Genomic DNA, 11,627 nt, shown 5'->3' on the forward strand with positions numbered 1-11,627 from the left:
AAGCTAGTTGCCATAAGGATAAAGCTTATTTTTTCCCCCATATGCAATAAACTGGAGGACACTCAGCACCAGCGAAAAAAAGAGAGAAGGATTCTGTTAAAAATACTGCTGACAAATTTATAAGAACATATTGCAAAGCTGAGCCTATAAATTTTTTACTAAATCGTATGGTGGTTGTTGTATGGAAAGAAGAAAAAAAAGGGAGGAAAACCTCACAGCTCAGTAGTAGGGCGAGTGTCCAGCAGAGAGATTTATTTACACAAGATTATATGAAAAAAGAAAAGTTTTTACTACAGTGCATGATACAATATTATTCTTGTAGTCTATTTATAATCAGGTACACTCAGTAACAACTCGCAGTGGTCTGATTTTTTTCTTTACAGGAATTATTTATGAGGTCTCTAATATTTAAATGTGTATAACATTTTCCAAGTTCAGCCTGACATTATATGAATTGCAATGGAAATAGGCCAGCATATATTTTTTCAGATTTTATGTATGAGAGTAGAAAAAAAAACGTGTTCAAGTGCTTTAACCAGTCTATTTATAGCCAGTGTGACTGAATCTTATGTTCCTTTGCTTTATTGTTTCCCTCACCATCTCCGTTAAGGAGCGGCTGAAAGTTTTATTCTTCAGTTTTTTCAATGAGAAGTTATTAACAACAAATATTTTTTATAGACCTCTTTGATATTAACCAATATTTTTATATTTTAATATTTCAACCTAATTTCCTGCTTTCTTCTCCCCAACAGAGCCAATACATGAAATCTGTTCGTATCCCTTTTATCTACTAATTTTCAAGCAGACAGTACATTTCCTATTTTTTTAAAAGTTGCCATTTTACTTAATTCATTTAAACTTTTCTTCTTTCCACCATGACGCCGTTATCTTGTGCGTCCCCAGTGTCCTGCAGAGTTTCTTTCCTTTCCGACTTACTCTTTATCAAAACCTTGTCATTTCCCAGCAGAGAATAGTTGACTATGTCCTCCCATTTGTTTTTCCAAGAATAGACGCTGTTATCTGGAAATTGTATGTCTCTCAGAATTACTTCCTACGTCTTACGGTTCCCATGGATCACTTTGGTGTAGCTCTTTATTTATTAGACAGCTTTGGTGGATAATTTTGATGTAGTCTGTGCTTTTACAAATCCCCCTCTTTTTTTTAGTTGAAATCAATGTAACCAGCTTCATTATATGAACGTATTTTGATCAAGAGATTTACTCAAGGATATTTGTGACTGCAGTAAAGAAGAAAAAACACAAAAGAAGGTTAGAAATGATGAAAAATAACTTTTTATTTAAATTAGGAAACGGTCTTTATGTTGAGGGGATGCACACTATAGCATGAACTCAGAAGGACAAACAACAATTTAAATCATTTAATGATTTACTGTGTTTGTCTATGACAGGGGTGGGTAACTCCAGGCCTCATGAGTGGTGTGCTGCAACATTTAGACATCACCCTGGGTCAACACACCTGAATCAAATGATTAGTTCATTACCAGGCCTCTGGAGAACTTCAAGACATGTTGAGGAGGCAATTTAGCCATTTAAATCAGCTGTGTTGGATCAAGGACACATCTAAAACCTGCAGGACACCGGCCCTCGAGGCCTAGAGTTGGACACTCCTGGTCTATGAGAAACACAAAAGCAGAAATACACACGTACACAAAAGTTAACACCTGACCCCCTACTCACACTCGCCCTCTGTTGCCATGGTGAAACAAAGTGAGGTCTTAAAACTGTAAGTGCAGGTAGGCAGGCAAAAGTGACATTATATGGGATTATTCTAAATCCAATAGAGGGGAAAAAAGGATCAGGTAGATCCTTCAGGACCTGGGATTTAAAAGAACAATAATCCTGACTGGGACTTGCTGGGAGGATAACACCTGTAATCTAGTAGTTGTATTTCTTACACCAAACCTTCTGGAGCTGAAAAATTAGGGCAAATGCAGAAATTCTAAAACTGTATTTCCTCAAACAGCCACTAGAGACTGGCTTCAGAACCAGGTTTACTATCAGTTATGATAGAGCTTCAGTTTAAAAATCTCAAATTTAGAATAGTAGTAAACATATTAATGCCTTGGCATGAACAAGTCTGCACCTTTAAGTGAATGACATTCTAATATTGTTTCATGTGTATGCTAGCAGGTATCAACTGAGCTAGTTAATATCGAATTAAAGCTAGCTAAACTTGACTTAAACTCCATCCTCTTGAACAAAAGTTTTTGCTTATGGCTCCGTAAAACACTTGTTCTTTAACACTGTGCAGAACTGGTGCTATATGAATAAAATATAAATTAATTTAAGATATGATATCATGTGGCTACTCCCATCCTATATATACAGTTCTTGATTAGCCTCCACTTAGTAAAGTCTGAAACATTTTACTTCACACTACTACCATTAAACATTTCATTAACACTAAGGGAGGTGATCCGGAGTTTAAAGAAAACATATTATTTTGCCATTCATTGTTTTTTCTATGGGATCTTAGAGAAATTTGCACAACAACATCCCGCCTCACGAGTTTCCTCTCGGATGCCTTTATGTTGGCAGCCTTGCCAGCGATTACAGCCCGCAGGGCAGGTAAAGGGCTGTGTTGTTGCAGAAGGTTGACAGAGAAGAAAAGCTCTGGGCTCAAAGGAATGGGCCTTCCCCTCACCGCACAGCAGCCATTACTCTAAATCACCCCCTTTTTCCTCCTCCTCCTCCTTTATCCCTGACCTCCGTTAGAATTCACTGACCTGGAAAATATCTGGTGAGTCCAAGCCACCAAGAGCGGCACCGGCCCTAGCGTCGCCTGCAAACAGCAGAAATATTGAGCCAATTACAAGATTATTATCTGGTGGTAGTGGCAGGGGAACACAGTGGGAGTGTATTTATGCCTGCCAGTGCTCCCTGCTGAAAGAGGAAAAATGAATCAGAGGCTTTTGGGAGAGAAGTGGACAGTACTCATTCCCACTTGCCTTTATTTCTTTACAACTCCCGTTTATTAACAGACTTTGGCTCCCATCCAAACCCCTTTCTAAAAGGTCAAAGATAACACCAGGAAATGGCCCATTTGGAGCTGATAGTTTGTGAGTATTTTCACATGGCTAATTCATATGCCGTGCTGTCATATTGTGTGTGCACCTGATTTACAGTAAATATGACCTATGACACAATCAGACTTTTTTTCACCATTTATTTAAGAGACATGAGTCACAGCCTGGATATGAGGGCAGAGCTGAGTCGGTTTGCAAGTGTAATTTGTTCAGCAGGGAAGGGAAAGCATTGATGCATCAGGCCCTTTATTCCAAAGTGGTTGCTTTATAGACAAGCTTACAAAGGGCACATTTAGTGATCTACTGCCTGTTACTGTGTACATTGGATTTGGTTTTTTAATAGGGAATAGAGTTTCCTGAAAGAATCGTGGCCTCTCTTTCCAGCTAGTTAGTTCCATATGAGAGGAATGACGTACATTTACAACTTGTATGATGTTGTGTCATGTCTACAAACTGTTTGTTTGTCATCTTCTAAACATTGTAGTCAGCCTTTGTATTTTTTCTTGTTTTGTCTTCTGTACTCAAACATATGCCAAAGCATTGAATTTGATTTAAAGGGAAGCCTGGGTTTGCGTGCTCCGTTTCGTATTTCATTTTGGGTCTGCATCTTGTTTCACGAGTCGATCCCGCTGCCTGCGTTTCATGCGTCAGTATGCTTAGGGAGTCGTTTTTTAGCAGCGTGATGAAGACATCAAAGCAGAATCTGGAACTGCAGTAAATCTCAAGCGCTTGGACGGTTTGTCATCTGTTACATCACCTACCACTGCCAGTAAAGTTTCATTAGAAAGCGCTGCATGCTTCTTCTCTACAATGGAAAGAAATATCCTACTACAGTTCCCCTACTGTAAAAAAAAATTTATTTCCCCAAGTAAAACTTTAATGTTGAGAATTAAAGTTCTTCTCTTTATATAACTTTACTGTGTATTAGTCACATTATTGGTTAGACCTTTGACAGCTTTGAGGATTTGCTTTGGAGGTCATCACAAGTACAAAATCTGTGACACCACTCCGAGATACACCAGATGAGCGTGGATTTTCTTAACGATCTCTGCAAGCACAAAAACACGCCTGATCTGCTCGAGTTGCATTGTAGGTAATATAGACAAAAAGAGAATTGGTTGGAATCAAAGTAACAGAAACTGGCTCTGCTGCATCATTTCATATAGATGCAAATCTGGCTGCAGCCTACTGCTTATCCAGAGTTGGGTCACTGTGGCAACAGTCCTTCTCCTCAGTAATGCCCACAAAGCCATGAGATGGATAAACATTTAACTGAGTTCTGGGTTTAGCCTGGGCTACCCCATATGGAAAAGAAATAGTAAAAACATATATGATTTACTCATGAAAGTGGCCACTTTCATGAGTAAATCATATATAAATCATATAAGGCTTACATGATTTACTCATGAAAGCGGCCACTTTCTCATTACTTTCATATATTTTGTTAGTAAGTATCCAAAACATACAAGTTTCATTATATAATTTTTCAAGGGATCTTATATGTTTTCACTCTTGTATGTTTTCATACAAGTTTCATACAAGACAGATACAAACTTTATAAGATTTATATATATCTTTTCCATATGGGTCTGACCTACTAATTGTGCCCTCTAGACTCCCAGGAGAAGTTGCAAAAAGGTAACAAGCGATGGCTTGATTTCAAACTCCTTCTGCACATTTAGACTTGTTACCTTTACTTGACTCTTTAAAAGTAATTAATTTCAGCCGCTTGTAACCACAGTTGCATTCAGTTGGTCGGTACTCAGAGCTGGAAAGAGCACTGAGAGGCGCATAAACAAGAACCCATGATAAATAAAATCCTTTGCTTAGAGTAAATAGTGTAGCTGTGTAAGTTAGCCAAAGCTAAATTGGGGAAATCCTGGAATAAGTGTTCAAATTTCATATTTCAAACAGAAACAAATATGCTGTTTAATCAGTATTGCATTTTTCAGGGAAGTATAAAATTTATATCACTCTGACTACTACTTTGACGTCTCTATTTTAACTTCCAAACATGGCTGTCTTCATGTAATCTACATTACACCATGCCACATCCCTCCCCGTCTCCGAAAATTCCCCCCACTGTTTCGAGTGGCCTCGCAGCACCACGCCACTGCTGTTAGCGCATCGACCACAGGACCAGCTCAACGCACACCATGAAATATGGATGCTTCCTTTAGCACAGACTCATTTCTTTTTCATAGCGCAGTAATGTTCTCTTTTGCGTCTGGAACCTGTGAGGACTGCTTCGGAAGGTTGGCGGTTCCCAAATCAGCATGTTCCCAATGTAGGCAGGAGGACATTCTGAGTGGCTACCTGCATGCCAGCGTCTGGAAGTCCCCTTTTATCAATAAATAGTCTCAATGTTCTCCATCAGTGACTTGTCAGCTCTGCAGCCTTTATAATCCCTGATGGCATTGATTTTGTTTCAAAGTACTATTATACTGCTTCGCTCTGGACTCTCGGTGCGATGGGGCAGAGCTAATGCGAGAGGAAAGGAGCCTTGTCCGGGATCCTCTTTACACAGCTGTAGGAGAGGTCGCAGTTACTGAGAGGACTCCGGAGGTCAGCTGACGGTCAGTGTTGCAGGAAGATGTCGAGACATCGGTGCACCTGTGTTGACGCTGTTGCTCTTATCGACCACATCCTGCTTGTCCCCACTGTGCTGACCTCGTGAATCGTCCCTCAAAGAGGGGATTCACTCAGGATACTTGATGTGTTTTGACATTGCCCTGAAGGTATTGACTTGTAGCTCTTAGATCCATTTCACCTCACACACTGAGATCAGCCAGCAGCTGTTTTAAAACCTGAGACAACCATAAAGAAAACTGACAATGCCATTCTTGTTCTGTCATTTCGGTGATCCAACCTGCAGCAGCTTTACTCACAAAAACAGTACATTCAGCAGCTTTACCTAGTTTACTGTTTTCATTATGCTTATAGTATGTTTTCTTTTACAAGTATTGCTGCATATTATAAAAAATCTATTCGAAAAGTTTGAGCGTGCACACATTTATTCCAATTTCCGTGCACTTTCCTGTACCTGTGCAGATGGCAGATTAATCTAAATCTGAATCTTCAGGCCGTAACAGCGACAGATCCGACAGTTCTTTAATGTCTGCACCTGTTATCTGTTTGTTGTCAACCCACCAGTTAGAGCATTAGATCAGAAAGAGCTTGTATTTGTCATTATAAAGAGTAATTGCAAACAGCCCCGAGCAAAACCAGCCATCACGTTCATCTCGGCTAGTGTCTTTTAGAAATGCACTCTGTTTGTTTAGCGCTCCGTCTTGGCAAACATGCCCTCTGTCTTATTTCATACTGTGCATGCTAAACGGAGCATGATTGTATACCAGTGTCTTAGCAAGGATGAAAAACGGTGCCTGTCACATCAGAAATTAAAACGTGCCTACTGTCAGGCAGAAGCTGCACTTTGATTGTATATGTTACTGTGTGTTTTACTACATGGTATTACACGCTACAGATTCAGTTGTCGAGCACTCTCCAGAAATTTATGAGGACCACCCTCTTTGATGGTCTTCTGTCACAGGTGGGAAACTTCATCTACCTTGGGAACAGGCCGGGCCACTTAGTCGGTGCCAGTCCTCGCTTTACGCAGCAGCCAAGCAGATGAATAATTGACGCTTGCATTCTGTACTTTGGTGAATTTTAAAGCTGTATTCTGCAGAGACTCTAAATGGTAGAGGGAGGACACGTTAATCATTCATGGGTTGCTTTTACCCACTTTTGCTTAAGGTCGCTGTCCTGAAGGCGGCTGGACAGAAGGAGAGTGGAGGTAGAGAGATGTAAAAGAAAAAGGTGAAAAGATGTTATGTATAACTACGACCAAATATTATAATTTCAGGGATTGCTCTAGCTCAGGGGTGGGCAATCTCAGTCCACGAGGGCCGGTGTCCCTGCAGGTTTTAGATCTCACCTTGGGTCAACACACCTGAATCACATGATTAGTTCGTTACCAGGCCTCTGGGGAACTTCAGGACATGTTGAGGAGCTAATTTAGCCATTTAAATCAGCTGTGTTGGTTCGAGGACATATCTAAAACCTGCAGGGACACCGGCCCTCGTGGACTGAGATTGCCCAACCCTGCTCTAGCTGAACGTTATCACCAGGATTTCATTTCATTTAGGATCAGTATGTGGCTATGCATTGTGTTCAGATTGCTCAAGTGGAACCATTTATATGAGGAATTTTCCAAATTATGTTTGAAATTAACATAATGTTGAACCATATGTGAACCTTGTGAGGAGGAAAAAAGTCTCCTTATCCACTTGAATGGTTTTTTGGATACTTTTTTTTTCATTTGTTGAAAAAGAATGGTAGGAAGGTGATCATACTGCGAGGGCATTGAGTATTAATATTTTATAACTGGCATTACCATAGTAGAGGTATAGAGATTGACATTCTCTCTTTTTTGCTCTGGACAAGAGTGAGGAATACCCCCTTTCAAATGCACCCAAGGGAGAGCCCCCTCTTTTATAACCACACCACATCTCTTTACATCCAGAGGCGTTCCTGAAAGCAGAGCTGCGGCAAACCTGCCAATCAACATTTGGTCACGCATGAGAGAAATCAAATAAATAAACTTCTGCAAGCAAACTGTTACTAGTGTTATTCTTGATTGATTGGATTCAATGTTTTTGATGACTTAGCTGGAGTTCATCCAGTTTTAATGTTTATTGTTGTAAGAGCGGTTGTGTAACTGCGACAGTTGCTTAGTAGGTTTCGGTGAAGAGTGCAGGTCAAATAAATATTTCACTTCCTTTTTTCTCTCTCACTATTTTCTCTTCTCAGAGAGCTGATGCCCAAGACCCTGGAGGGTCAAATCACAATGGAGAAAACTCCCAGCTACTTTGTGACCAGGGAGGCTCCTGCTCGAATCTCCGCCATGTCCCGGAACACCAAGCTGATCGTCGTAGTGAGGGATCCTGTCACTAGAGCTATCTCCGACTACACACAGACACTGTCTAAGAAGCCTGACATTCCCTCGTTTGAGAGCCTCACCTTTAAAAACAGGACTACAGGGCTCATTGACACGTCATGGAGCGCCATCCAGATTGGCATCTACGCCAAGCACCTGGACAACTGGCTGCAGTACTTCCCCATGGAGCAGATCCTGTTTGTGAGCGGCGAGCGTTTGATCAGCGACCCAGCTGGAGAGCTGGGCCGTGTGCAAGACTTTCTCGGGCTCAAGAGGATCATCACAGACAAACATTTTTATTTCAACCAGACCAAGGGATTCCCGTGCCTGAAGAAAGCAGAAGGCAGCAGCAAGCCCCACTGCCTTGGAAAAACCAAAGGGCGAACCCATCCAAACATTGACCCTGAGGTGGTGCAGAGACTACGAGACTTCTACAGGCCCTTCAACATGAAGTTCTACCAGATGACAGGAAGATTTTTTGGTTGGGATGACTGAATGTTTAGTTTAGTTTGTTTTTTTTCTCGTGAAGTTGAGAACTATCAGACTGCAAAGGATCACAACTGACAGAAAATCAATATAAGATTCTGAGAATAAAGTTTTGTTGTTATGAGAATAAAGTATTAATTACAATAACATAGTTATTGAGGGAAAAAGGCTACTTTGGCAAAAAAAAAAAAAAAAAAGTCATGGATAATTCCAAACATTATCATATTAAATTTAGTTTATTAAAAAAATTATATAGAAATATTTATATTAAAAAAAATATTTTATGACATAAAAACGATTAATTAATTTTTATTAATACTTAATTATTTAAGATATATTTGATTGATAGTACTTTTATTTATAGTAGTCAACCCCCTGCCCAAAACAGGTCACTAGGGAAAAATGTGTGTTCTGCAACCGGTTGGTGAGTGGTTGCCGGAGGTTGCTGGATGTTGCCAAGTTAAATCTGGCCACAGATCTGAGGGTGTTGTACCAAAAACCTTCTTGATTGTTTCAGAGGCTAACAGATTTCAGCGTTGCCTGTGGAAGACCCCAGCTTATCTCTAAACACTCACCAAACATTTACTGAGAAGAAAACATTCTGCTTCAAAGCATCTTCATTACAAACTGCATGAGATGGCTGCAACTCACTAGCGACCTAAGCAGTTGCAAGGAGATTGCCTGTTTGCAACCAATTTTACCTAGCTACTGGCAGAAAACCCCAGCAACCACTTTACAGCTGGTCGGAGAATACTCATTTTTCGATGGCTGCTAGGGGCTGGCTGGTCTCTGGATCTGTGTGACTGCAGCCTAAAATATCAGAAAAAGGATTCGTGGATTTAAACCCAGAATCTCCATATTTGCAGACTTTAGGCATGGCTGTGAACTGAGCCTGGTTAGAAGGAAACAATATACTGATTTAAAAGAAGTGATAGCTTTTATTAGTTAACTTGCATATGCATCATCTGGTATTTGTTTTTTATGAGTAGCTTACCGAGGGTGATACAAAATGGTATAAGAAAAAAAAACATAAAAAACTTTTTTTCTGCTACTTTTGTTCAAAAACCATGGAGATTCCTCACACTTTCTCTAAATATTATTTCCCTAGTGGTTTTTAACCCCTTATAAATGGCATAGCTTTATGCTAATTTTGTATTTTTCTCAAATTAGTGCAAATTAATATTCAAAATTTAAAAAAACTATATGTAAAATTATTATAATAATTATTATTATATTATCAATATTAGTATTGCCACTTTTAATGCCTAATTTATTCTTTTTTTGCAGAGATATGACATTTTTTCCTAATAGTTTTGAAGAATATTTACTCGTTTGCTTACCGTTCTCTTAGATTCCCAAATCTGTTCTCAAAGTCTTGTATTTTTTTTTCCAAACAGTGTTCCCACCACTCCATCCTCAGCATTAATACACTAGCAGCAATACGGGGCTGTTAAAAAAGAGCAAGATGCCCTATCTCACCTCAGTGGCAGTTTTGATATGCAGTATTTCTCTGCTACATTTTCCATCCTCAGAGCTCGTTGTGATCCACGCTCATGGAGATGTTTTCTTCAAAAAAAAAAAAAAAAAAAGAGTGAGTTGTTGAAGGATTTGCATCATATCTGTCTGCATTATCTGGGGAAACTTTTTTTTTCTTTCACGTTGCAAGTCCTCGGCTGTGAAATGGAAATTATTGTGTGCTGTGCTTCCTCAAGAGGATGGGTAAAATCCCATAGTGTCCAGGAGCGTCTGATAAAAACTAATGCCATATATTAAACATGACTGCTTTAAAATGTTCACATTTTTCTAGCAAAAGTAATATGAAAAGATAAAACATAGTTAGTTTTTGAAATGTATTTATTCGAGAGGTACACGAGAAGCAAGTATGCATTTTGAGCAACTCCTCGGTGAGTGTGTCCTCGTTTATTATTATGTTTTCCATGCTTTTAGAGTTTCGTTTGTTTTATACTGTGTGCGCTAAAAACGTGTTATCCTCGTTTTAATTTCAGGTCATTCATTTCATTATGTATTTACTATACATGGATGAATGTGGTGTGGGAACACTTTCAGTTCCAGAGTGGTGAGTTTGTTATTTCAAGGGTCGTTTACCCACCTTCAGTTAATGAAGCTGCAAGCAAAGATAGCACTCACTGTTACTCAAGAGACATAGACTCCGATGGAGGAAAAGGGCCTTCCCAAACTGTGACTCAGATTTCCTCAACATGCCTCCTTGTGTATTGAATACACTTAATGTCACTGGCCTTCCTTGCCTCGAGGCAATGTGTGCGTGTTTGTGTGTGTGTGTGTGTGTGTGTGTGGACACTGTGCTAAACCCAGGGAGCATGAGAACAATGACTGAGTTGTGTTCCTTCTTTGTCCACTTGTATTGTGAGCTACTTTCTGAAAGCAGATGTGCCTCAAAAGATAACGCAATCAACAATGTTAACAATGTTATTTTCTGTGTGTGTGTGTTTGTGCGTGGCTGTGCGAGAGAGCTTCAGAGAAGAACCTTATATAGACTTTGGGGAGATTATGTAACAAATCTAACTTTATTGTTGCGACTGTTTCTTTCTTAAAGTGTTGAGTCTTTTTTTCGCACCCGTTGAATAAAAGATGTTATATGTAAATACTTTGTGTATCTGAACCTCTCTTTCTCTTTTTTTTTTGTGGGGCATAGCTGTAACTTCATTGCAAAAATCCAGGCATAAGGTGAATATCCACACTCATAAGGATGAGCCACTAAAGCTCAGCCTTCTACGGAATGATAACACCCATTGGTTCCTGCTTTCCCGTCTCCTCTGTTACACCTTCCCATATTGTCTCAGCTTATCTCTGCCCAGCCTCCACGGAAGAGTGTCAAAAGGACTCATTGGGGATTTTACAAGATGGTTAAAGTCTGAAATCCTTTTTGGTGTGGGGAGCATTTTGAAAACTTAGGTACAAGCTTTCTTTTTGGAATAAAGCCCGGGAAGTTGGAAAATGCATTAAGTTCGCATATGACAAACAGAGCAAATAAACACCTGCACTACCTGGACACTTATTTTTTCTTTTAGTCTGCACATCCATAACTGTAAAACGAATATTGCGTGCTATGCTTCTTAAAGTGGTTTGGTGAAATCACATAGTGTCCAGGGGCTTTTGAAAAAACGCTAATGCCAT

At 39.7% G+C, this 11,627-nt stretch overlaps 1 protein-coding gene across 1 annotated transcript in view; it reads left to right on the top strand.

The window, feature by feature from the left end:
- LOC102795972 (heparan sulfate glucosamine 3-O-sulfotransferase 3A1-like) overlaps positions 1-11,095 on the top strand; it is a 37,731-nt gene extending 26,636 nt beyond the window's left edge. The window contains exon 2 of the mRNA XM_006791246.3: positions 7,859-11,095. Within this exon, the coding sequence (XP_006791309.2) occupies positions 7,859-8,480 (622 nt within the window). The 3' untranslated portion in view covers positions 8,481-11,095. The remainder of the gene's footprint in view (positions 1-7,858) is intronic.
- The last annotated feature ends 532 nt before the right edge of the window (positions 11,096-11,627 follow it).

This window comes from Neolamprologus brichardi, chromosome 8 (genome assembly GCF_056152115.1).
Source record: "Neolamprologus brichardi isolate AB-2024 chromosome 8, ASM5615211v1, whole genome shotgun sequence".
NCBI lineage: Eukaryota > Metazoa > Chordata > Actinopteri > Cichliformes > Cichlidae > Neolamprologus > Neolamprologus brichardi.